This window comes from Atractosteus spatula, chromosome 3, assembly GCF_055471065.1.
Source record: "Atractosteus spatula isolate fAtrSpa1 chromosome 3, fAtrSpa1.hap1, whole genome shotgun sequence".
Lineage (NCBI taxonomy): Eukaryota > Metazoa > Chordata > Actinopteri > Semionotiformes > Lepisosteidae > Atractosteus > Atractosteus spatula.
Genome location: NC_142708.1, coordinates 77,001,474 through 77,029,135, shown reverse-complemented (window position 1 = coordinate 77,029,135; position 27,662 = coordinate 77,001,474). Strand labels below are relative to the sequence as shown.

Genomic DNA, 27,662 nt, shown 5'->3' with positions numbered 1-27,662 from the left:
GTCTCCCGCACCTACTTAGCGGAAATGAAGCTGAATGAGAAGGGAAGGCAGCAGAGCTGAAGTGCACTGAATGCGCTGGGGACGGAGCTCAGTGCTTTGAGTGAACAGCAGCAGCACTGGCTCACTGCATGGTGTGCAAGTGACCCACCTGTCACCTGTCCCTCCTGTTGAGGAGACCCAGTACCTCCAATTGTACAGGTCTGCTTTGCATTTGATTATTTGTATAATTATTTGAATATTATTTGCTTTGTATTTGTATTTGATTTGTTGTTTGATTCTTTTTATGCTGCACTATGTATAAAACCTTGCAGTCTTCTCCAGTCCAGGTTTAAGCATAAGGCTTTTAGTAGCTCAGAATCATGCAGATAAGCTCACAGGACTGGAGTGTTATCGAATTTATTTCATTGTATTGTTTTGTGGCATCTGATTGCCACAGATGCCATTGTGATTTTTTGCCATTAATAACACAGTTCAGTTGGATGTTAGCTGCAGAAAATGAAGTCTGCTTTATTTGAAACATTATCTGCAGTCTCCATCTGAGGGGAAAAAGAAGCTCTTCTTGTTACAATAAGCTGCTCTGATAAGACTAGTAATGAATAAACATACCCCACATACTCTCCCCCCTGCGCACTAGAGAGGAGTTCCTACACACACCCCTCCTGTACTGGAGAGGAGTTTCTGCACACACATGCCCCCTGGTGGTGTTGAGTGGGCCTGTGTTATTCCCCTGTTCTTATTCAGTGGCTGCAGCACTGGTCGTCAGAGATTCAGGTAGTGACAGGCTGTGTTGGGTTGGTGTTTGGCACCTTTGTAGAAGAAGAAAATACTTGAAAGACCAAGTGAAGACAGTAGATAAAGATTTTGGAGGGTCTATGCCTTGTGGCACTGTGACTGTACAATCTATAAGACTCTAACTGCCCTGGTGAGATTTTTTTCAGTTATGCTGGAGCCATTCAACAATTAGTCTTTAAATTGAATTTGCAGTTGTACTGTGGGGACACTGGGGGGGCGCTCTTCAGAACATCAGCCAGGGTGGCAGGGCAGCAGTTAAAGACATTGTCAAGGAGTGCAGCAACAAAGCACACATCAGATAATAGGAAAAGGCATTTTGGTAACAAAAAAGGTTTCGCAGGCATGAGTTCCTAATTAAATATGAAGCCTTATACCAGGAGGAGGCCCAGGAAGGAGACACTCTTCCTGCTGTCCTCGGGGCTACAGCCGACCCTGTTTCTGGCTCAGGACCTCAGCTGGCTCTGAGTGAGCGAGTAAACGAAGACGTCCACGGAGTGTGGAAGAGGCAGAGCAGAGCTCTGGCTGCAGGTTGTGGGGGATCTGGGGCACAGCCTGGGGCAGAGGGGAGGGTGCAGCACCAGGAGAAGCAGGGGCAGAATTAGCTGGTGTCAAGCTGAGAGAGTCGAGGATAATCCGTCCTGGAGAGGAATCTAGCATCGGTGATATTTACTGGCCCCTTGGGTCTACTGCCGAATGGGTGTAGACTTTGAGAGAATAGAGTTTGAATTTTTAGACATATTGTTTACCATTTACAAATCAAGTACTGAATCAAGCTGTTTCTTGCAGTAGTGTGCAGAACATCAGAGAGGAATTTTCATTTAATTTCTGTCCCCTTTCTTCTTACAATTTCCCAGTAAGAAACTGTCAGACTGTTGTATTCATATCCCTGAGATGAGAAGACGTTTGAGTATGTGCTTGCAGTGAGCTCCCACCCAATAATTACACACTTGTGCCCAGCAGGGCAGTTCTGGCTTTTTCCAGATGCAGTGACATCGTGGGCACAATTACATCCAGCCTCTAGCTTTCAGCGTTAATGGGGTTTATTGATTGTAACTGAAATAACACAAAGTGATATTTTAAAATCAGAAGGCGATCATCGCATTGCAAAGCTTACACTGGAAAAAACGAAAATGGAAAGAAAGGAATGTTTTTGTGTGTTTATTCATTTATTTATTAATTTCTGCAAGTGCACTGCTTGCACACACAGTACTTCATGTACCTCCTAGACTGTGGGGCAAAGGAATTATTCTGTCTGGTCAGAGCGCCGGACAATCGACATATTTCTAGGTACTGTTGCAGAACAAGGTGGTCAAATGCAGTGTGTGTGTGTGGGGGGGGGGGGTTATTAAAATGAGAATTTAAGAATATAAGAAAATGAGAGGAGTTCATTTATTCCATCTAACTCATTTGATTGCATTAGCTGCTATCTGACATGAAGAATTGTATGAAGACCAGTGATCCTAAGACAGATTGCTTAATTTTAGCATTCTCTAAGCATTTCTTGGATTCATAGAGTACACACTGGCACTCACCCACAAGGGAGCAGTGCAACAACTTTGGTTAAATGGGTTGTTGCAGAAGGTGTGATCGATGCAGCAGAGTTTCTGAAATTTGTTTGTGCTACTGTCATTGCTGGAGGTGGCAGTGAATGAGCTTCTCAGGATATCTAAAATTACCACTCTGCGCTGACAGATCAGAGTTTTTGTCTCATAATATAACTGATGTGCTGCTGGAATGGTATTATAATGATGTTTATCACCAATTGTTTATTACACGTCTGCTCTCCCTGATCATGCAGTCACATATTACATCATCAATAATAAAAGAACCATACAACTGGTTTTAGCAAGATATGGGGCCAGATCTAGGTCTCTTCATTTTCAGTGTTTCTTCTTCTGTCCTGTCTGCCAATCTTCAGGGCACTGATCTCCCATTTATCATCAAATCAAATGGATCAGGTTATGAAAAGGGAGGTGTATTGTGTTCATTGGTGAGGAGACCTCTAAGTGTCTGATACACTGTAAAATATGGTCATTGTCTTCTGTGAGAAAAACATGAATTGCTGTACTTATTCTCTCAGCTTTTTCTCCATGCAGTGTCAGCTGAACGAGTCTGAACATATTGTTTGGCTAAAGGCAGTGAGTGACAGTTAAATAAATTATGTCCTGTTAAAAGTTGTTTAGACAGATACAATGGAAATTTTACACATTAGAAATTTATAAAAGGTGAAGATTTATTAAATAAGCTGGGGAGTGAACAGGTCAGTCGAGTCTGCCTGAAATGTACAGCAGGAGCTTTCTGAAACAGAAAACAAAGTTTATTTAAGAAAACTGTTCAATTAGTAGGTTTAAGCCAACATGAATCAGAAATTTAACTGGAGTGAAAGCCAGAAGACTCTGGGTTAACAGTGCACTGAAGAGATCACAGTGGAAGGGCTCTAAACAATGGACTACAATGAAGGTGTTAGCCCAGTAAAGCCGTGGTACAGCTGTATACGCTGAGAAAGGAGTCTCTCAGCAGGAGGCAGATGTTTCCACACAGCAGGGGTCGCAGCAGGAATGGGGCTCTGCGCTAATGTCTTGCCTTTGTTGGTTGGACATTTTGCAGGGTCTGTGATTGTTCCAAAGGAACACTAAACATACTTAATGCTGTCAGAGTCAATTTAACTTTTAAATCCTTTGTTGTCATGCCCTGGAAATTGGATGAAAATCACTCTCCTGCTTTCACTGAATTCCTTCTCCTCTTTCCTACTGTCAAAGTGACAGCGCTGTCCTCACAAATGTGATTTTGTGTAATTACTTTGTATTGTCCAGAAGCTTTTAAATGGGGCTCTGTTGCAATACCGGTAAAATTCTTCTTAATGATGCATAACAAGCACTATGAACATCCACTTTAATTTTCCGTGTTTTCTCTTTTTGGGGATTTGACGAAGCCAGTAGTATAAGACACTTCCAGTGCTGTGTCCAGCCTGCAGTGCAGACAGCTGGCACCTTGACAGGATGGGCCTGTCCAAGGAGAGTGTAGCTGGCCCTGGCTCTGCCCCCGACTGAGTGTGTGATTCCACACCTCCTCTGCAGCACTTACTACTGCCACACACTAGTTTAGCTCCTCTAGTTTTTACAGTGCGTCTTAAAACCGACTGATAAATTAATAGCTATATGAATAACTGATCTTTTGGAAATAAACAGTGATATGCTGGTAGTGATGCTTTAAGTAAATTAAAAGCAGAAGAAAGAAAAGCCCCCAATTCTTGCCTTCCATTGCATGAATAGTATAGTTATCTGACTTTGTCTCATGTCTGTAATGTCTGGTCCCAGAACGGCATATTCCTGCCACCTCTCCTGTGAGCAACAGGCTGGCTAGATCTGAGCGGTGCCGAGTTTTCCAGTGGATCTTCTGTGGAATTCTAGATGTTCAGCATCTGGCTCAGACAGGACCAGACCCCATAAAGTGCAGCATGACAATGTTATAGTCAAAATAAAGTTAAAAAAATGAAAGATTAGTGACTTTTTTTACAACATTTGTAGGAAAACCATGTAGAGCTCCTAGTATTCTGAAATGTTTCCATAGTTTCCCATGTTGGGCGCTTACGCCATATGGAAGGGTGGTGGAGAGGGGAAGCGCTTATCCGAATCCCCACAGAGAATCAAGATCATCCCACTGTTGCCAGCCTGTCTGTCTACTTTGCTGTATATATACTGTATGTCTGGTGGTGAAGCCATTTCCTGAAAGCAGCAGGAAGGTTGAGGGTCTCTGTCTGCAGGCCCTCTTACCCCCCTGTGTACTGAGTGACCGGTGACCTTGCACTGACCCCTGCGCGCAGAGCGTGACCCTTGCGGGCAGAGCCACTGAGCCGAGAGCTGCCACATTAACGCCCGTCTTGGAGAGCAGGGGCACTTAGCACTCGACCTGGGAACACAGGCAGAAACAGTGCAAAAAGGCTTCTCTCTTCTCACTTCACTCGTGTGGCTTTCCGCTGGTAACCTCTCGCATCAGCGGCTCCTCAGCGGCCTGTTGTGCCTACGCTTAGCTTTCATTCTCATTTGTCATTGGAGGTCTAATCTGGTTGCTGATTATTTAAAGCTTTAATTAAACGCTGCCTGTGCACAACAGTAGCTACAATTGCATTAATAATGCTGATTGTAATTGAACATTAGCCTTGAGAAATGTGATAATTAATTTTGTAAGGTCTAATTTATATTATCTCTAATTAAACATAGCTTTTATGAAATTCACGGACTGAATTACAATATTAACAGTAGGTGCTATTGATGAAGGCATGAACTAGTTGAATAATGAACAGTAATCTGGCACGGTTATTAAGTGTGCTTGTTTTGAGTTCGTTTTCACACTGCGATTTGGCAAAAATGGCTCACCTGAGGATGCATGTAGAAATTAAAAGCAGGTGCCCTATGGGTTGAGCTCAAGAGGGGTTTCTTCAGCTGTGGAGGGCAAAGTGCTCAGCCACATGGCTGGAGAAGATGGGAGCCCCTCCAGATTACCGTCTGGATCGTGACACAAGACTCCGCTCCTCTATAACTGGCTTATGTCCTCCTGTCCTAATAAGACACGGCAGAGTGTTTGTTGTGCGAAATCCAGATCTTGCCCAGAGGCGCAGTCAGAAACGTGACCAGAGGCAGAAGTGTCTTGTCCAGTTTATAAAATTAAATGAAAATGCTTATTAGTGTTTTTTAGAAATCAAGGTCTGCGTAATGTTTTTTTTTATTTTAAGGGAAACATTGTTCCATTTTTCTGCCTGTACTACAACATATTAAGTCATCCTATGCTGGTACTGTAAAAATGGTGGTAATTAACTAAAGGTAGGTACAGTATAAGAAGGCTACAAATGAGAGCTGGTCATTTGGTTCACCAAAATCACCATTTGGTTTGGTGGCTCATGTTTCTCCTCCAGCTGTTTCTTAAGGACATTTGGGAGCTTAAGGATAGCTGCCTCTTCATGTAAGGAACCTGCAAAACAATATACATTGAATGAGGAATTATTATTGAGGGAGATAAAGAGGAAAGGCGCTGGTGTGATGGGCTCTGTGTGGAATTAGCCACTGCTCTGAGCTCATTAAGAGCTCTGTAAGAGCAGCTAGGAGAGAAAGGGTTTCAGACTGTTTCTGCACTCCAGGATCATGGCAGTGTGAAAGATAGCTGTGCTGCAGGAAGGTCTTGTTAGACCATAAGGACGCAGGTCTGTGCAGCTCAACTAGCTGAGGATACTCAAGGACACAGCCAACACCTGTACTATACCGGAGAGGTTAGGACTGGATTGATTTGGGCATCTCTTGTCCCCATCCTAGAGGACAGGGGGAATCCTGGATTCTCTCAGATATTCCATGAGTATCAGAGACACAGGACCAGCCAGAAGAGCTGATTGTTGAGTAGAGTAGATTTTATGCTATATTGTAGTGTTTATTCATGAAAAGATAGAGAACTGGACGTCAAGGATTGAGCAGAGTGTAGTGCTCCAGACTTAATGATTATGAGATAATATTGCAAATGTATGACATTGCGTGGAGTTGATGAGTTGAATTCTCCAGTGCCTGATGAAGAAAGACTTTTTGTTTAGCTGAGTAGTAAAAAAAACTGTAGCTGAGTGAATGCGAAACACTTGTGTTGGTGGTTAGTGTAACTGAGTAAAAGAGTGACTGAGGAAGAAGAGGACTGTGCAGACTTCCCTGAGACAGTAGCAATGAGACGTGGCTGGATTGCAGTGTCTGTTTAGGTCAGTGGTTCTCAAACTATGGGAGCGCCGCCAGGTGGTACGCCATATGACCCTGGAAGTTTGTTGTGTGCACTGAAAAATTGGGACGGGTTTTCATATTTTCTATTTTAGTAAAATTAGTTTGTGTCGAATACGTAGCCTACGTACTACGATACAGGGCGCGCTAATACTTGAGTGGACACAAGAACTACAATGTAATTCTATACCATTGTGTAGGAATGCGTGCTACGAACTTAAACGACCAATTGTATTTAAAAAAGGTATCTCCAATAAATAGAAAGGTAGGAGAATGTGCAAGGTTTTGGAACACTGGCAATCTTGTGAGCACAGGAAACCGTGATAGATAACAGAAAATATTTAAGAACTGTTCTAGGTTAATTAAAAAAAAATACACCGAGCGTCTCTGTGTTTCGCTGTCATGCGCATGAAATAAAATCTTCTTTTAGCTTCTGAGACGGACTTCTGAAACGGAAACGGGGGAAAATGCAAGCTTGCGGATTGCTAAAGCAGGTAAGCCGCACAAAACTTGTGAAGAACTTTGTTTAACGTTCGCAAAAGAGGTGACACGTATGTGTGGAGAAAAAGCTGCTAAACAGCTCGACCTGCTGCCCCCTTCGAAAGACACAGTCACTCGTAGAATTATTGGTATGGCGGATGATGTCAAGTGTACGCTGATAGAGCACGTTAAGATGAGCAGATGCTTTTCACTGCAATTAGATGAGTCTGTAGATGCCTTTGATTTGGCTAATTTGCTCATGTACGTTAGATACGAGTTTGAGGGTACTGTATGTCCCGTGAGGACTTTCTGTTCTGTACCAACTCGAGCTACAGGAGAGCACATATTTCAGTTTCTGAATGAATTTATCGAAGAGAGTGGAATCGACTGGATAAAATGCTTCGGAGTTTGTACAGACGGTGCTAAAGCGATGACAAGCTGACACAGCGGTGTAGTTGCACGAATTAGAGAGGTTGCTCCAGATATGAAGTCGTCAAGAAAATGCCTGACGATTTAAAATGTTGTGAGTTGTATCAAGGCTCGGCCAATGAATTCACGTCTACTTTGCTCGACTAAACAGGCTCACCCCTCTCACTGAAATGGTGCTTTGTTATTGTTTATTTTTAATTGTTGTTGTTCCTGTTGTCATTTGTAAAGCACTTTGAGAATCCCCCCTTAAAGGCAGTATATCAAATAAAGTTTATTATAATATTTATTATATGTGTACCTGAGTGTATGTGCGCACGTGCGAGCTCATGTTTGTCATTGAGATTTTCTGGGGTTCCTATGAGAAGATGACTTGTAGGTGGTACTTGTATGCCTTGGTTTGATCAGGGGTGGTGCTTGGTCCAAAACGTTTGAGAACCACTGGTCTAGGTGCTTCATGGTCACATGGAAACCCTCCTGTATGCTCCCTCTGGTTACCTTGTTGTTGTTGAGCTCCTGAGGTGCCAGCATCTCTGATGGTTTCGAATCCTGACTCAAGGTCCCTCCTAGTTAAAGAGCAAAGAGATGCAAAACCTCTGATTAAAAATATTTTTTCCGGACCGCTGTCACTGCCGTTGCCCGGAGGGCTTGTTAAGAGAAAGGTCAGCTCTGTGCTGACGACATGGCCTGACCTTTTCCTGCTCCCAGGGGAGTCTGAGGGCACAAAGGGAGCGGGAGAGACACTCCTGCTGGTGGCATCTGTGACTCTGCAGCACTGCACAGTCATGAATTGAGGCTTTTAATCATTCTAACAAAAGGACAGATATAGCTTCCCGTTTACTATAGATTACTCTGTAGTGCTTGGAAGTGTGTTATTGTAGATAGACCTCCGTTAGGATAATAACCTTGTTCTGTGCTGGGGTCCTGCTAGGACAGCGGCTTGCAGAGCACTGCAGAGTGTTGCTGTAGCTCTGGCTCAACATCTCCTCCTCCTGGAACAATTTCAAGGTCTTGCTGTCTTAAGCCTCATAGACAACATCTTTTCAAAGTTATTGGGGATGTTCATATGATAATGTATTCACATTAATGAAGCATTTTCTGGCTCACTTATTTCTGTTGGTTAATAGTCAAAAATGTCTTTCTGTAAATGAGCTTAATCCTGTTGTTATAGGAGGGCATGCTTATGATGTGCTCCTGCAACGAAGTTATTTGCCTTGAAGTTATTTTCAATGTCCAATAAAACAATAATAAAAAAATCTCCATGAGCACAGTACCAAGATGCATTTAATCTTTCTTAGAAATTATACCCATTTTGCTTGTTTATAATTTTGCTAGAAGCTTTGTCAGATTGTTCGTGCTTTTGAAACTTATCAATTGCATGACACCATACATTCTTGATTAATGCAGATTCCACCTTTGTAACAAACTTTATTAAGCCCCTGCCTTTTGCATCTGAAGAAATGTATTTTCCTTTGTGTCATTAAAGATGAGTTGTGAATGTTGATGTCCCCTTTTGCTGAAATGTTCATCCTTCCTTAGATTTGTCTCCAGGGCAGGTGCCTCATTAAGATCCTGGGAAGATCACTGTCTGTTAGTGTCAGTAGTCATATTAAGTGCAGACACTGGTCTTGTGGGTTGTCTTTTGTAGGATTAATTTTCCACATTACAAATGCATCTAGGCCTGAAACATACAGTATCAATCTTATTGAGTTATCTTGTTGGCTGTGGCTGTCCTGCTTCTAACATCAGTTTCTTATGATTATGACGGGTAGTTGGATGTTAAATAAACTGAATCAAAATTAAGTAGCAATCAGAGAAGTTGACTACGGTGTCCAAGACAAGACATGATAGCTATTTTGAGACGTGATAGTTGCAAATGCAGAATCGTATGGCAATCTTTCGAACATGAACGCAGTAAAGATGCACTCCCTCCTGCTTTAACAATCACATGGCCAAAAATACTGGGGGTGCTTAAGCCCACACAACTCCCACAGAGCCAATGCCTGTGATTAGGCTATTTGTGTCCGTTTTGCTTGTTTTTGCAGCAAAATAAATACAGTACTCAAAATAGCAATCAACAAACCTTTTTGTTACACAACAAACATTTCTCTTTCAAATCAGCCTAGCCATACACCATAAAAGGCAGAGTGATCAGGTTTCAGAGAGTTTTAAAGTAGTTTCTGAATCTCCTGGTTCTGGTTTCCTGGACCCCTAATAAGAGATTCCAAGATCTGGACTGTAACCCATCCCTCTGTGTTGCTCTGTGTTTCATACAATAGAACAAATTTACAGGCTTTTTTGATATCTTGGTTGTGTACAGCCTCACTTATCGAAAACTATTAACACAACCCAGCTCCTTCCTTGTAAATCTTGGGCTTTGATAATGTAACTAGAATAGAAAACACAGCCACTTCAGTGTGGGTCATAACTTGAAATCCAGGTGGCACAGAGCTGTAAATCTGCATATTCTTGCTGTTGAACTTTCCTGACCTGCAGAGAGTAGACTGACAGGGGTAACATCCTCCATACACCCCCAGTCCTCCAGCAGGGGCTACACTGGGACTGTTGTTCATGTCCACAGTGATAGAGGGTATTGAACCAGATCACCTCTTGCATTCTCTAATAGGCAGTTATCTACAAATGTGCAATTGCAAAAACACCACTCATAAAACTTATATCTTCCACATATAGACAGCTCAGCTTTCTCTTGCACTTACCAGCTTGGAGATGTTATTTCCTTTAGAAGTGCAGCCTCTTTCTGGAGCTGCTGTTCTGTGCCAGTAATGTCCCAGTCCATCATGCTCACTAAGTGCTGCGCTGAACTCCTTGTGTCCTGAGTATAAAACTAATTGGAATTCTCCTACCCGTTTGCTTCTGCTGCGCAGACTCTGGAAACAGCCACAGAGTTACTGAGACCAGCAGCAGAACAGGCGAATTCATACTAAAACACTTCTGGATGTTCATGGGTTTTGGACAGTGTGACAACAGCACTTACTGAGCACAATCGTAGGAGCCCCAGTCAAATAGAGTCTATCAATGGCAAATACTATGATGCTGGCTTGAGGAGACAGACTTTCCTCAGTGGCTGATCCACATAGAACTTCACACTCGCCACAGCCTAAGCTGCAGGCAGCCCTGGAGGAGAACAGCATGGGACTGGGTTAACCCACGCTGCTCAAGCTGTCCTTGCCGCTCTTACTGGCTCAGCACAGGTTTTTCTTTTGGAGGCTGCTAATAGGTTGACAAGTAAATGCATTTGGCATTTTTAAATTTCAAATCTGTGCTGGATTCTTTTTGATGTAACTGTGCTCAGCAGGTTGTAACATCACCCTCCTTTCAGTTTTTACAGTTGTCTAATTAGATTTCTAGGCGTACTTTTCTTTGGAACCTGAGGTGTGAGTGAAACCTTGATCTTGTCAATGAAATCCTAAATCAGACCTTGAAAACAGCACAGGGCACAGACTAATGACCTGCTGCTTTCTTGGAGCTCTCAATGACTTTGATTCTGCAGCACCTCTCTGGCCTTTTCCCTGCTCCTGTGTCTCTCACTCCCCTCTCCTGCAGGAAAGCGCTCCCCTTCTGCAGAGCCGCTTTGATGCACTTGAGGAAGTTGGGAGTGCTTTGAAAGGCTCTTGTCAAAGGTTGTATCATTAGGTACTTCTCTCTTGGTGCCAAGGAAAGCTCATGACACTGTGAAAAGCTGTTTGACCCAGGCCGATGGAGTCCTGCAAGGTCTTCGGATTTTCTGTTGCAGGTCTCAGACAGGAGCTTGTCTCCTCCTGCAGAGTGCTCCTCCCAGTTCTGAAAGGGAGACTGGCGTTCTCAAGTGGCCACACTCTCGCTAAAAGGTTTGCAGCTCTTTCATCTTTGTTTTCCTGTGTACAGTAAAGGAATTTCATCAGTCTTGACAAGTTAACAGCCTGAGAAAAAGTGGAAGAAATTGTCCTCGGGGGCAGAGTTACATGTCAAAGAAATGCAGGGCTGGTAACAGTGCTGCTATCCTGACACTTTCACAGCTTTACAGGGAACTGGTATATACTGTGCAGGCATGTTCCTCATAAATGACCTCAAGTGGCACAAACTGAATAACAGCTTCTGCAATCTGCAGGAGTGTGTGTGCAGTCAGGGACATGACAAGGCCGTGGAGTCAGGGGTCAGGAGCAGCCCTGGAGTCACCAGAGATGGACAGGATGGTCCACTCCCACCAGCCCTGGGATTCCCAGGGGAGACACAGGCAGCAGATCCCCAAGGCTCTCTTCTGTATCTGGGTCACTGAGATCGCACACTCTGTAAGTCTGTCTACCTTTGCTGCTGCTTAGAGCATCTTCACACGGCTGTTTCTGTACTGGTCTGTCTCAGTGAGCCTCCTGCTGTGTTATCTGTTCTTTTGTAGCCTAACAGTTAGCACTGCCTGTGATAAGGGCATGTTGTTTTATCTTAAAGGCATGCACTTGAGCCTGCTTTTGTTCTCACTGTGCTTGAAGCCTTTGCCCAAGTGTTATTCTGTTTGCATGAATGGCTTTTGAGCCTTGTTGGGGGAGAAGGGAGGATTTGGCTGTGAAAAGACAAAGGGTGGTGTGGGTGGGATCTGTAATGTCGTGTGTGACTGTGACTAACGAGACCATTGAGGCTGGTGAAAGGAGGAAGTCTTCTGCAGGCACAAGTAACCGTACCAGTGAGATTTCATGCTAGAGTCCAGCTCATAAGCAGGTGTGAGCCTGGTCAGTACCTGGATGGGAGACCTCCTGGGAAAAACTAAGGTTGCTGCTGGAAGAGGTGTTAGTGGGGCCAGCAGGGGGTGCTCACCCTGCAGTCTGTGTGGGTCCTAATGCCCCAGTATAGTGATGGGGACACTATACTGTAAAACAGGCGCTGTCCTTCGGATGAGACGTAAAACGGAGGTCCTGACTCTCTGTGGTCATTAAAAATCCCAGGGTGTTTCTCGAAAAGAGTAGGGGTGTAACCTCGGTGTCCTGGCCAAAAATTCCCTTTGGCCCTTATCAATCATGGCCTCCTAATATTCCCCATCTATAAATTGGCTTCATTACTCTGCTCTCCTCCCCACTAATAGCTGATGTGTGGTGAGCGTTCTGGCGCACTATGGCTGTCGTCGCATCATCCAGGTAGGGCTGCACACTGGTGGGGGTGGAGGGGATCCCCATTACCTGTAAAGCGCTTTGAGTGGACTGTCCAGAAAAGCACTATATAAGTGTAAGCAATTATTATTATAATTATTATATGAGCTGCACACTGACAGCAGCTCTTCACACCAACAGCTGTTGCCTGCTGCTGCACCTCTTTCTGCTCTGCACATGCTGTGAAGAGTCTGAGCAATTGCTGCTTTAGCAGTCAGTAGTGCCTGGAGATGCTGGGTCACTATTGCAGGCAGAAGCTCAGGTAGGATCTCTGGTAAAGGTAGTTGAGGATGCAGTTTTTGCATGGCAGACCATTCCTATATAGATACTCTCAATTACATCTGCTTAACATTGCAGATCTGCTCTCCAAGTTCGTCAAAACTGTTCACGCAATTCTCTTAATTGAGATGCTGTTTTTCTTTCATTGCTTTGCTTACATACATGGTCATATGAAGGCAGGCTTTTGCGGGAAGAGATTTGGCTGGGTCTTCAGCCTGTTCCAGTTACTTCCAGGTAGGTTTGGCAATAGCAGGTCTGAAGAGGATAGTGGACCAGTGGACCGGTGCAGAGCCATGCACCCCCTCAGGCATCAGTACTTCCTTTCCCTCTGCCCAAGAGTCAGGTGTCTCCCTGGCACAAACAACATTGCTGCTGTGTTATTACTGTCCGGTCACACTGTGTGCACACGAGCAGCTACAAATTAGAGGAGGCCGTTTGGACCATTGAGGCTGTGTGATATTGATGAATCGTTTCTGTAATTTCATCCCTTCAGTCCTTTCTTGAAAAAATCCAAGGTGTCAACTTCAACAACATGACTGGTTACGTTGTTCCACACTCCCACAGCCCTTTGTGTAGAGTAATACTGCCTGTTCATGGTTTTAAACGCACGTATACTTTAATGGAAGGAGAGTTCATTTCCTTCAACCCATCCCACAGCAGAAAGCAGAAGCACATTAACCAGGGCAGCACACATGACTGCACCTGTCCGCCTCATTGTGATCTGCAGTCAGAAATGATCAACTTGTTTGGAAGCTGAAGGAAATTGGATGTAGTTAAACATAATTAAAACTGAAATGAAAAGTATAATCAAGTTCAAGCATAAAGAAATGGTGACTTAAAGTGGTAAAAAAATCTTTTTTAAGGTGATCAGAGGGACTACAGTAAATAGTGAACAGGTTTCTGCAGAGAGGTGAAGAAAGCAAAAGTTTTAATGACCTCTGAAACGCCAGCATCGATTCCACTGTTTCATTTGACATTTGGGATGGAGGGAGGGGAGCTGGAGGCACGTACAGAATAATGCTGGAGATTCAGAATAATGACATCCTGAGTTAAGAGCTTCTCCGTAGATTTCCTTTTTCAAGGCCAGTGGTTGTCAAGGGCAACCACCTCCTGCAAAAATGCCCAGCTTGATGCACAGAGGTCAGAGGGTTGGCAGGGCTTTCAAAAACAGAGGCTGCTGCCCCTGTGCACAACCAGTGAAAAACAGCCTTGCCAGGTCACCTCAGGATCTGCGGAGCCCAGGCGCCCTGTGCTCTAACACACCAACCTGTCAGATCGCCCCTCCTGCAGCCAGATGTCTGCGCAGCTGGATGCGGATGTGCAGAGAACCCTTTCGCCCTCTTTCTGCAGACATCTTAGCAAGAGGAACAGCATCACTAAGGCAGGTGCGCTGATCCCTCTGGTGTGTGCAAGCGTACAGCCTGACAAAACCTGAGAATAATCATTAAATCAACTACATACTGATAACTACATAGAACACACCCAGGGCTGCTAGTCTTGTAGTTCTGGGTTCACTGACCTACTGACCTGAAGCTTCCTATTTTTAGAAGCAAGGTGTCGTTTTCTGGCCTCAGTGATGCTGGTGTGTGGAGGAGTCTCCTCAGATTAACTGGAGGTACAGGATTACTGGTTTAATCAGTCTCACATCACGGTTACTGCACCCCAGCAGCTCATTTTAACAGTTCACATCACAATTAAATGTTACAAAATACATAGAGATTCTGTATTTTTATGTAAACCTGAGGACTTTTTTCCTAGTTTGCAGATAATGTTGATACTGCAGAGTTTTTGCGGGCTATGTGAACTTGCGGACAGGCCTGAAAATACCTGGGGTGATGTCACGCTGACTCTGGCCTTCGTGGCTCATGTGGCTATACGAGGACAACAGGCTTGTGGTCAGAGGGAATGGAAGCTTTCAGGCCCATTAATCTGGGAAAAGGAAAAGCACAGCCTGCACAGCTCAGGTCAGGATACAGGCTGCATGAACTGGGATTCACTTGCCACCCTCCCACGTCCTCCCCAGAATACTGTTGTGCTTCCTTACACCCCATCATTCACAAAGTGCTCTGATCATTAGGACCGTGTGCTCCGACCTCTGAAGTCAGCTGGACGAGACAACCACTTCTAAAAGGAGAGTAGGAAGGGTCACAGGCGACATCAATGTAGAATTGCTGAACACAGAAAGGCCAGTTCTGCTATACAGAGGACTGCATCAGAATGGCACAATCTGTATCGCCCAGCTGGACCAGATTGAAAGATTCTGTTTAAGTATCCAAGCTGGTTCACATTTGTTGGCACAAGAATTCAATTTGGCCAACTCTGACACCATATTGTAATATCAGGATGAAGATTACTAAAAGCAAACACCAAAATCTAAAAGCATAAAAAGTCAAACTAATTAAAAGACAAATGCATTTTAAATGCAGGCAAGAAATGATTAAAGCCATAAATGTGCTGTGCTCACCTGTCTTGAACAGGTACCTTTACTTTTATTTAATTTAATTTAAATTTACAACAAATTTAAAATGATGGAATTCAGTATTTTGTTTTTCTTTCAGGTAAGAGTTTGGATCAGTAAAACACAGTTCACTTGGAGCAAAACGTTGCAGTCGCCGCTCTGCTATCCACATCCCAGCTCTCACAAGGCTCCGCTGCCCTCTGGTGGTCAACACTACTCATTAGCGTAACGGGCATTTGTATGTTCTCCACTCGCGCCTGAGCTGCTCATTCTTCTCATTCTTTCATGCTTCTCCCCAGCCTTCTCCTTCTCATCACTGCTTCTGTCAATCTCTTTGAATACAGGAGGCACTTTTTTACACACAAAGTTGTGGGAGTATGGAACAAGCTGTCTGGTCTTGTTGCTTGTCCATGCCTGGCTTCTGTCAAGAAGATCAATTAGCTACTAGCAAACAAATGGACTGGATGTGCCAAATGGCTTATCTCGCGTGTAGCTATTCTTATAAAAACAGCACTGGATGTGGTTTTACTGCCACAGAGTCACATGGTAGAACTCAGTGATTAAAGCAGAAGCAATTGTCTCCGCTGTACATCTCTGTATTTACCTGTCCAGTCGGTGATCTTGATAATGCTGGAATACACCTGCCCAGGTTGCTGGGTTTCTTAAATTACTTGTTCTGCTGCTGTAGTTAAAGCTATATAACATATTTAACTCCTAGATCCCTACAAAAACCTCTGTACCACTAGTGCCCAGAGAGCCTGGATGGGTAGAGTCCACATAGTATGACTTAATTAGGAGAGGCTGATGGCACAACAGAGGATACAGCCTTTTGTTTCAGAGGATTAAGGCCTCACAGTGCACTCAATACACACAGTATCTTAATAGTGTGTTATTGGGTTTAACAGAACTGGTGAACTGGGAACAACTCTGCTGAAGTTGTAATATTAATTTCCCCAGGCACTATGACAAGCAGGTCTCTGGCTCACTCTTAATGACGCTGTAATCACCTGTCACGTCCTGAGCATGGTGCCGTTGCTATTTGCAGCAGCTCAAGGCCCAGCAAATGCAGTGCAGGGTGTTGTGTGGCAGTTGTACTGAAGAGCGTTCCACAAACACTACGGGGTGTCGTTGTGTGGTCGTCACAACATATGTTGTTTGATTTGCAGGTGTGGTTCTGTATTTGTGACGCTGCTTGTGTCTCTGTTCATTGATCCTCTCTGTGCTTCACTATGCTTTTCCCATGATAAGTGTAGTCTAATAGGTGTATATAGTGTACTTTTGCCCTCTAACAGCAGAAAGAATTCTTCCGATGTTTTGTTTTTTAATTCATATGCCACATCTCGCAAGTCCTTTTTCCTTTTGTTTTCTTTTGGTATTTTTGGAATTGCGATAGAAATCTCACAAAGTTAAGCAGTCCTCAACAAATTTCCTTTTTACTTGTAGTGTAAATACTATGGATGTACACATTGGCCAGTTACAGCAGGCAGACACATATGATACAAATCTGAACAGAGGACTCTCGATACAAGAGCACAGTACTCCACTTCTGAGGACATAAAACTGGTTTGGTGACCTTTTCATGTGGAATTAGTTACACACTGCAGTGAGTTGTAACTCAATGAAAGACAAGTGAATCTGCAGGCAGAAGGATCTCTGTGACACCTTGTACAGTAGCAGCCACAGGCACAGGAGGTACAGTGAGACTCAACAAAACCTCTGGGCACCTGCACAGTTTCCTGTGCTTTTACCCATGAGCTTTACTGTGCCAGACTAAGTTTACACTACAGTTTACTAGGGCTGATGTTGATGTAATGTTAAAACATCAGTATTAACTGATAGGCCTGTGGTACAATGTGCTGTGGTTTGATAAAACACAGACAAAGCCTACAGAAAGACTAGGATGACAAGGGGACAATCACTGTAAATTACTGCCTGAGAAGGACCATGGTCAATATGCTACTTTACAGTATTGATCATGGATATTGATGGGGGCTAGTCTGTGTCCCCTGGCAGTGCCAAGCAGAGAGAGGGCAGGGTTACAGGGCTACAGGATGGAGCAGAAGAGCTTCTTCTCACGGAAGGGGTTTTCAGAGGAGGGCACAGGTGTCACCAGGGGGTCCTCCTTGGCGTGAGCCTCACAGAACGCCAACAGGTCTGCTGCCGCCTTGGAGACCTGGGCAGAGAAAGGGAGAGGTGAGAGCTGGGCAACCTCAGTACCTGCCAGCCCATCACACTGGGCATCACCCCCTCTTCTCGAGGTCAGGACTGCAGCTGGGGTGTTAGCAGGGGCATTATGGGAAGATAGAAGCCAGTTGACATCCGTGAGGCACTGGTACACTCTTGCAGCAGAGGGCTGACATTTTGAGAGTACTTAATCTGGAACATTATCAATAATGGAACAACAAATTTAGCAGATGTTATATATAATGATGTGCTTTTTAACCTTCTAAGTCCTCTCAATATAATATCCCTCTATAATTGTGTGTGTGCTGTCTGTGACCTCTGACCTTCATTCTATCGATGTTGACCTCCAGTTTGAGCTGCTCCACTGTCTTGCGGGCATCTGCAATCTTGGCCATGTTGTTCGACATCCTGGCTGTCACTGTCACTGTGGGAACAACACCAGTCAGCACCAACACACTCTGTCACGAACATCGTGGTGGGACAATGCTGACCCCACCATAGCCTCGTCTCACTTAGAAGTCTCTTATGGGCTCTAAACACTCGACAGCTTTGCCAGTCTTCTCTCATGTTCGTTGCCCACAGCTGGTGCTGTGCACGCGCTTTGCCCTGTTTGTGCAACAGGTCCCTTTTCCCAGAGCAGCACACAGCTGGCAGAGACAGGCACTCTCTCCCAGGACAGAGGGGCAGGCAGAGACACGCAGAGACCCAGCTCCTAGGGAATACCTCCCATCCACGAGTATTACATAAACACCACGCGCTGTTGTTATACTGTAAAGAAGATTTCACTCTGTCTTAAAGGGGAACTCACCGGTCCTGCCCCTGGCTGTGCTTGGCCTTGGCTGTAGTTTTTATTAACTTTTAGACATTTTTTATCTGTATTTGTCTATTCTTGTTCACAGCACAGCTCCAGAAATGTCAGGTGAATGCAAGTGATTTTTAACTGGTTGAAGAAACACTGGTTCTCAAAAACACATCAAAGGAGTTTTGAAAACTGGTTCTCTCAGTATTATTAGACCACCTCACTCTTCACTCATCATTAGTCCAAACTAGGAAGTAGGAATCTAAACAAATCTAAATAGAATATGTATCATAACAAATTATATTTCTATTGAAAAAAGTAAGGCGTGCGCTGGAACAGCAGGGAGCTGGGCTCCTGCAGGCAGAGACCCCGGGGCGGTGAGGGCATGACAGCGCAGTGCTTCTGCTGGCTCTGCAGGAGGCTGAGCTCTGCGCTGCTGCTGCGTGGAGGGAGCAGGTCAGACCAGGCGCAGGTTCTGCACGTCCCTTCGCTGTGCTTCTTCCAAATCCACACGTCAGACAGGAGCTACGTGGGAACCAGAACCAGGCCCACAAGATGCCACACAAGCTGGAATATCAGCCTGTTGCCCCTCAGGGCCAGAGAGGCAGGTGACTGGGAGGCGGGTTAATGACAGATCAGCCTCTCTCCACTGGGGCGACTGGAGAGGCCCGGCTCCTGTGGGCCATGCAGCAGGACGGGCTGGCCGGGATGGCGGGGCTGGGAGCAAGCCGTTCTCCCACCCCGCCGGCACTGAAACGTTGTTTAATTGTGTTGCTGCTCAATCACCCATTTGGCAGCTTTTGAAACAAAATTTGCCACATTTGGCTTTCTTTCATGAAAAGAGGTTTAAAAAGCTCATTGAATAACCCCTTTTGCAGCTTAAGCATGCTGTGAGTTGTCTCATTAATTTCTTCCCTCTTTTAGTCCACAAAGATAATCCAACTGTTAGGTCCACCTGCCCAGTTCCTTTAAAACCTGCACTGATTCTCCTGGTGTGTGTGTGCGTATGTGTGTGCCAGTGAAAGTAGCCATAGGAACACAAAATTGTAGATTAAAAGAACCTGCTTCAGACAGCACCACCCAACATGGAGATCGTCTGTCGTTAGCATTTGAGATTACATCATCGCCAGAAGTGTCAGAATTACACGAGTAGGAGCTTATTTTGCCGTGTACAATTCTGAACATTGTAAACACAGTGATTAGTTGTTAATTGGCTTAAAAAAAGCTGTATCACTCATGTTCCCCTGGCACTGTTAATTTAATAACAGTCACCCAGACTCAGACAGGTGATCGTGCAGCTCTGCTGTTGGCTGGGCCTCAGTACTGGCTAAACTAAAGTGAGCAGACAGTTATTTAACAGGACTGGCATAAGCAAGCATGATTTCCAGACCTTTCTGAAAGACTGCTGATTGAATGAAGTGAGTGGAGCCTGAAAGGCCAATTAAGTTTTTAACAGATTTGTATTTCATTCTTAACAAACTAGGTTTTTGAGAACTAATAAAGTCTCCAAGCCTCTCTGTTAAACTAGAAGGTGAGAAGCTCCACTCTCATCCCCTTTCAGCAGTCAGTCAAACGCAGTTGGTTTTCTACTGTAATGAAACCTCTGTGTCTTCAGTCTCACACAGACCTTTGCAGAAGTCTGCTTCCTGCTGTCCTTTAGAAAAAATTGCCTAATACATCAGCACACTTCCATACATATTTGACATACGTTTATTCTACATTTTACACAAGGTCACTGCATATGCATGGTGATAATGCCACAGTTTTTCATAATGAATATTTACAGGGACTGAGCCACATATATAACTATAAAATTAACCCTTAGTGCTCCACACACTTGGCTACAGTTGACTACAGTGCAGTAGTCTAGAAAACCACAGTAAACTTGTGGGAAAATAAATGTTACATTCAGAGGCAATGTAAGGTAAAGAAGAAAATACAGACTCTCCCAAGGGAGGGTTATGAACTGTCTGCAACACAAGCAAGCACAACAAGTCTGCATTTAACATCTCTGAAAACACCACAAGTCTAAAAGGAAAATACCAGCAGTGCAGAGCAGAGCGCAGGTGTCATCTGTAGACAGGCGTTTACAGCCCTGGTCCTGGACAGCCACAGTCCTGCAGGTTAAGGTACCACCACTGGACTCAGGTCCAGCCAAGAACTGGTTTAGCCAAGTCTCAGCAGGGCTCAGAGGAAAGGGAGCAGGCCGCGCGAGCGAGCGGGGATACGGGGGTACGTACCTCGGCTTTCTGGCTCGGCTGCAGGTGGATGGAGCTGACGTCTGCACAGCCGGTGCGCTTCCCCCAGACACACCACCCAGACACGGGGAGAGAGAGGGAGAGATCAACAGGGAGGGGTTGAATAAGTCTCCTCCTCTCATCTTCAGCCCTGGTGCTGTCCTGGGGTTTTTCAAGGGGGTGCAAGAACCTGCTGTAATAACAGGAGAGAAACCTCTCTCTCTCACCTGCTTTTGGGCGTGTTTAATTCTACCCTCGGACCTGGTGTTGAGGGAACTGGAAGAACTACAGGTTATATTTTGATTGAATTTCTACATCACTGCATTGAGTGTGTGCCCAATATGATATAGCCAAACAGAAACAACTTGGAAAGTCTCTCTTTATAGTATTTTGAAGAATCTGTGTGATGCCTTCATGAGTACATTTAATACCTGTGTTGTTTTAGCAGTACGGACACAGTTTGAGCTTAATGGCATCCAGGTTTCTCTTTAAGTCAAACCCAGTACAGGGCAGAGATCTTCCATGATTTCTACAGCACAGTTTATTCCCTTTTCTTTGGTGCTTGTTGACCAATAGATGTGTGGAAGTCTTGCAGAACTCCTTCTGTAATCACACTGGGAAGCTGGTGAATCTATGCAGATATTGATCTCTGCATCTGTGCTGCATGAGTTTTTAGAGTTCGTCTTTTCTGAGTTCATGCAGAAGAGGGGTAGGTGAGAACACCGTGGTTTTCCGATATCAGGCTCATCCTTTGCCGACTCTGCCCGCCTCTCTAGTGAAGTGTCAGCTGCGTCCCATTTGCTAACAAATCTGTTTTACAAAGCGAAGGTTCAGGCTGTGTGGGGAAGCAGGATGCTGACTCTCGGCTCAGCTTGCGGGAGGCAAATAACTGGGAAACAGGCGTCACTGAGGCCTGAAGCAGCTCATCCGGGGGGAGGACTCGGAGTCTCGAGCCTGGCTCCTCGGCTGGGACGGGACACAGATGTGCAGGAAGGAGCGCCCTGTGGAGCCCGCCTGAGGGCTGAAATGCCAAGTGCCTCATTAGCTGGCGTTCCACTCTGTCTGGGGCCGCGGCTCTGCAGGGAGGGGAAGGGCCTGCAGGCCACCTGCGAGCCCCACTCCTCTCCGTCAGTCATCTTTCTCAGGAGGCGCTGGGACAGGAGGCCCCTGTTCTGAAAGGTCTGGATTGAACTAAAGCCTTCAATACATGTTGATGTTTACCAGGTGGCATCATGAAGCTACAGAACGTTTTAATGCAATTAACAAGTGCGTTTTTTTCACCTTTTAAATCTGTTTTTAAAATGTGTACAAACTCTCCCTGATCAAAACGATCTGGCTGGTCGTGATGGAAAAGCAGTGCAAATTAGGGTAGCAATATTCATTCACAGCAGACAAATTGCAAACTTCAATTATGGATAAGTGTGAAAAAAACATTCAGTATGTATTTTGGAATTAGTAAGTAAAGTAAGTAAATTAGTAATAAGTAAGATTATGCTGTCTTGCAGAAAATATGCACCAGAATCAGTTTAACATGGATTTCATTCTCTTTTTAAAAACCAGTCCTGAAAACTTGGGGGCCAGATGGCAGCCCTAGTGTCTACTCCCCCCTTCGGTCTTTAAAGCTGTAATTAACTTTCTTTAAGCATCTTCATTTCTTAATTAGAGGTCAGGTATCTTAATGACGAAAGTAGCTCCAGTGTCTGCCTGGTTTCTCTCCTCAGGTGGGACTTATCATAGCTGTGACCTGTGTAATAACCCTACAAAACAGCACACAGGCAGGATCTGCTGAGCTCCCTGTTCAAAGGCTGTTATTTTCCACTGTGGATAACCGGCTCGCTCCAGAGTAAACTAATTAGATGGACATTTTGCCCTTTGGCCCAAATTCTACATTAAGATAAGATGGGTGCACCATGTTTTTTTTTCATTTACACACAGTGAGAAATGTTAAAGCTGTGTTCTCCAGTCCGAGGCAATCAAGGACACTACTGGGCAGTGGCCCAGTAGACAACTGGGACACCTGTGCCCTTTTCTAGTGCCCGGACTCCTATCTTTTTATCTGCTTATTTTTTCCTTTCTCTGTCCCCAAATGTCTCTCCAGCCTGGGATCTCACACTTTTAATGAGCTGGGTTCAGCTTGAAGGGTCAAAGAAAAGCAACAGAATCCTGCAAGATGGGCACAATGATCCATCTACATCTTTTCTCACTCTGGGCCCCACGGCACCAACAGTGCGGATCCATTAGACTGAGGCCACTGCAGTTCTCAGTGCCAGCAGTGGGCTCCCAGTGATTTCCTGCAGTGAGCTGGACAGACTCATCCGACAACTGACAATATCAGAACGGATATAGTGAGAAACAAACCACCGCAAATCACAGATTTCGCATTCCCGAAAACCTGTGGCTGTCGTCTCACACCGACCACTTGTTTTCGCAAAGTGGGCTCTCAAACTGTGCCTTGACCATGGTTAGTCTATTCCAGGTCTACAGGTGCCATTTTTTGTTTTTGTTGCATTCGAGACTGAAAAGGGGGTCTTTACTCAGGGTTTTTCTAATTGGATCCAGTTGTCCCAGAGATTATCTGAACACAAAAATTGTCGACCCCATGTTGAGACAGAAGAACATTTTTCTTTCTTGAGTGAATTCAGCCATCTTTTTGGCATTTTGTTTGACATAAAAAATACCAGAGATAATTCAACTGAAGCTGCAACGAACCTGCCTTGTTTTTAAGAGACATTCATGGCGGAGATTTGGCAACTGGATTAAAGTTTCTGTCTCATCTGCTCCCCAATAAAGTCAACACTTCATCTGAAGATATGAAATCTGCATTTCCAAACATAGTGATTGCATGTCAGGCGTTTTTAACAATTCCAGTTGCTGTCGCCAGTGCTGAGCGCTCGTTTAGCAAACTGAAATTGATCAAAACTTATCTAAGGTCCACCATGTTGCAGGAAAGACTGTCAGCTCTGGCTTTGCTGTCTGGCGATCATGGGGTTCTTCAGAGATGTTCCAGGGCAGGTTCACATGAGAGCACCCCAGAAAAGGTGACCGGTCCAGTCCAGTATTAAATCTCAGTCACTGGATCTCTTGTTGAAGGGAGTGACAGAAGTGTTTAATTGTGCTTTAATTGTGCTCTGGCCCTATTGCATAGTTTCAGATGTAATTGTTGAAAGCACAGGCTTGAACAAAGTTTTCCTCACACACCATTCTGAAGTACCAGAATCTCTCCTCATACAACCCCCCAACAATCAGAACCTCTCCCCACACACCCCCCAACAATCAGAACTTCTCCCCACACACCCCCTGAACGATCAGACTCTCTCCCCACACACACCCTCCTGAACGATCAGACTCTCTCTCCCCACACACACACCCCTGAACGATCAGACTCTCTCTCCTCCCCCCACACACACCCTCCTGAACGATCAGACTCTCTCTCCCCACACACACACCCCTGAACGATCAGACTCTCTCTCCCCACACACACCCTCCTGAACGATCAGAGTCTCTCTCCCCCCACACACACCCTCCTGAACGATCAGACTCTCTCTCCTCCCCCCACACACACCCTCCTGAACGATCAGACTCTCTCTCCCCACACACACCCTCCTGAACGATCAGACTCTCTCTCCCCCCACACACACCCTCCTGAACGATCAGACTCTCTCTCCTCCCCCCACACACACCCCTGAACAATCAGACTATCTCCCCCCACACACACACCCCTGAACGATCAGTCACTCTCCCCCCCCACACACACACACACCCTGAATGATCAGACTCTCCCCCACACACACACACCCCTGAACGATCATACTCTCTCTCCTCCCCCCACACACACCCCTGAACAATCAGACTATCTTCCCCCACACACACACCCCTGAACGATCAGTCACTCTCCCCCCCCACACACACACACCCTGAATGATCAGACTCTCCCCCACACACACACACCCCTGAACGATCAGACTCTCTCTCCTAACTGATGGCAATAGTGTGTGTTGATTTCTCTCCTGAAAGCAACTACAATAAATATTAATTATTGCAATGTGATGGCAGACAATGCATTTTGTAACCACTACAGACAAGCAGAAGAAAAAAAACAGTTTTTAAATGCAGATTTAATGTGATTTTGCCATTTTTAACAACCATAGTTTTGTTCCCAAATCCTTGACAAGACAGTGCCGGTCGGGTGTCCAGCTGAAGGCCGTTCTAGTTCTCTCTCGCGTCTGTCGTCCCTCTGCCGCCTGTGCGTCCCTTTCGCCCCTCCGCGCCCGCGGCCGGCTGCCCGCTAGCACACGCAGTAGTAGCCGGAGATGTCGTCGTTCCAGTTGCCGAAGAGCCCCTGGCCGACCTCTTTCAGCTGGTAGTAGGTGCCGGAGGAGAACTTGCGCTTCTTGCCCTGCTTCTTGCCGCGAGACCAGACCGTGAGGGAGCAGAACTTGGACACGACCAGTGAGGAGGCCCGGTTGTTCCAGGCGGGGGGGATGAGGGGGAAGTCGTCGCCAGGGTAGATGTCCAGGTAGCTTCCCCCACAGCTCTGGTCGTAGTAGTAGTTGCTGTCCTCAAACATGCGGGCGCACAGCTTGGTGCCGCTGGAGTCCTTCAGGGTGGCAGGATCTGGGCACTGAGCCTGCAGCCCTGTCAGGCACAGAGCGCACAGCAGCACAGCTGAGACAGCCTTCATTGTCACAGCGATCGGTGAGGGCGACACACCACCTCTGTGCCTTTAAATATCCTCACGGCCCCCGGAGGACAGAGGGTGGTCCCGTGCTGCCCCCGTGAGAAGCTGAGCTGCTGTCCTGTTCTTGTTCTCCCTCTTGATAAGAGCTGTTTGTGTTGCAACGTCCTTCAGAGGCCAGATTTATTTTTGTCTTACGGAAACAATCACCTGAGATGCCCGTTGTGTCGTAACAGAAACAGCTGCCAGAGTTCAAATGATTCAGTCTTATACTTTTTTCATTAATATGCCAAAACCTGGTGTAGATTTTGTGACATGTCACAGGGATGTGGGGCTTCAAATTCAGACACTCTTAGGAGGTTATTTTATCATTAATGCAAAGTCTGGGAATGGAAAGCTTCTAAGGGTCAGATATGTTACAGTAAATGTCAGCAAAACCAAAAGAGAAAAAAACTGAATTTATGTTGCTAGTATAAGTTTTCAATATTTAGTTGAAGCACATTTGGCAGAAATTACAACCGCAAGCTTTTGAGCATGTTTGCACAGGGCCTGGTGCAGGTTTTGCCCATTCTCCTTGGCAGATCTCTCAGGCTGTCTCAGATGGTCATTACGGGGATCGCTAACAGTACGGACAGCAGCGTTCACGTCTTTCCATACATTCTCCAGTCAGGACTTGAATCACTGAAGTACATAAGTTTCTTATTCTTAATCCACCCCAGTTAACTTTGGCCTTGTTCTTCTAATCATTTTCCAGCTGAATGATAATTTTTTTCCTAGTTTTAGGTCAGAAGCAGGTTTTTCTCTAAGATTGCCAGTATTTTGCTCCATCTGTGTTCCCATCAGTCATAGATGACATAATGCTCCACCACTGTGCCTGACAGTAGTGATGGTGCTAAAACATCATGTGCAAACTGTGTAAGGGTTTGGATACACTGGCAAGGCAAAACTTGTTGTTGTGTCAAGTACCATAGTGAAATAAGGGAGCAGTTTTCTTTTTTTTCACATGGATAAAGATCAGCTTTATTGCAATGGTGAAGATTTTGTCACATGAAAAGAGAAATGTGTAATCATTTAACTCGATTTTGTCAGCAACTAGATGTGTGCCCACTGTGTTGATACTGTAGCTGCAGTTCCAGAAGAGACTCTGACCTTTATATGTAAACTCTGTGCCACAGTGCTGACATTCATGGTTTTATGAAGCTGAAAGATTTTCTGAAAAAGAACAGCCATATGTTTGTGGAACTATTATCTATTCATTTTTTTGTAATTGGTGAAATTGATATAGATTTATGGCACTCAGAGTTTAAACTTTACACAAAGAGTTGGTGGAGAGGGGAACAAGCTCCCCAGCCAAGTTTTTTAGTGAGAACCTCAAATCAATTAGCTACAAGAAACCAATCAAGCTGAACATCTATTTTTGTTCATATAGGCAGCTGCTCAGCATGCGTAGGCTGCAAATTAACAGGTAAAGTTTTATTACCTGCTGAAAGGAGAAGAAAAGAGACACAACGTTTCAGCTGTGTCACACCCGAAGAAGGCTCCACAGCCGAAATGTTGTGTCTTTTCTTTTCCTTTCAGCAAGGAATCTATTTTTGTTACATTTCTTCTGTTCTTAAGTTCTAATTGAAATACTGAATAATATAAGAAAGTTTCTAAGACTTGTTTCACAAAACAGAAATCTGAGTCTGTGGTTCAAAACGGTTATAATCAGGGAGGATCACTGAGTTACTGGAATGTCCTGCTGAGAACTGTTTTTTTTCTGCCCACTTCCCTTACCTGACGCGTCCACACTGTGAAGAAATATCTCCGTGTCCCACTGTAGTGAGCACGACCAGCTCTGCTCTGGGATGAGAGTGTCTTTATTATCCCCAGGTAAAGTAAAGTTAATCTCCACCTCACTCACGGTTCACATGAAGAGGGACAGTTCTCACTCAGCACCGTCATGCAGACTGTAAAATTAAACCCAGGGCCTCAGCACCGTCAGACAGCAATACTAACCACTGTGCCACCCACTTCTGTGACAGTCACTTTGATATTTATCCTCAGTGGCTTCACGAATGATGCATGAAAAACAAGTTTCAGGGGGCGATTTGGACACATCGTCCATTTATATGAACAACCTCACTGTTCGTATGAACCCACGTCCCACTTCGGGGACAGTTGCGACATACGGCCAGCAGGAGGAGCTCGAACAGCTCGACAGAAGCAGCGTGTGCAAGCGGGCTCTGCTGTCTGTGTCAACGTGTATGACTGCTCACCGCCAGTCTGCTGGCGGCTTCGGCCCGCAAAGCGCCCTGAACATCCACACTGCCAGCACCGTTTTAAAGGGGACATTTCTCTAAATCTTGTGAGAACTTCTGTGTTGCGTTTCTGTAATAAACATCTGGTAGTGGCAGTAAAAGATCAAAGAAGAGAAGACGCAGTGCTTTTTCTATTAACCCTTCATCTGT

At 45.1% G+C, this 27,662-nt stretch overlaps 2 protein-coding genes across 2 annotated transcripts; both read right to left on the bottom strand.

The window, feature by feature from the left end:
* Window positions 1–15,315: 15,315 nt before the first annotated feature.
* Window positions 15,316–20,607, bottom strand: gng8 (guanine nucleotide binding protein (G protein), gamma 8). Its single transcript, XM_088912294.1, has 3 exons — window positions 20,541–20,607; window positions 17,825–17,925; window positions 15,316–17,490 (listed from the first exon to the last, which is right to left on the bottom strand). The coding sequence occupies exons 2-3, from the start codon at window positions 17,906–17,908 to the stop codon at window positions 17,362–17,364; spliced, it is 213 nt and encodes a 70-aa protein (XP_088768420.1). The 5' UTR covers window positions 17,909–17,925; window positions 20,541–20,607; the 3' UTR covers window positions 15,316–17,361.
* Window positions 20,608–24,632: 4,025 nt separating this feature from the next.
* On the bottom strand, window positions 24,633–25,233 carry sycn.1 (syncollin, tandem duplicate 1). Its single transcript, XM_088912196.1, has one exon. The coding sequence runs from the start codon at window positions 25,216–25,218 to the stop codon at window positions 24,823–24,825; it is 396 nt and encodes a 131-aa protein (XP_088768322.1). The 5' UTR covers window positions 25,219–25,233; the 3' UTR covers window positions 24,633–24,822.
* Between the last annotated feature and the right edge of the window lie 2,429 nt (window positions 25,234–27,662).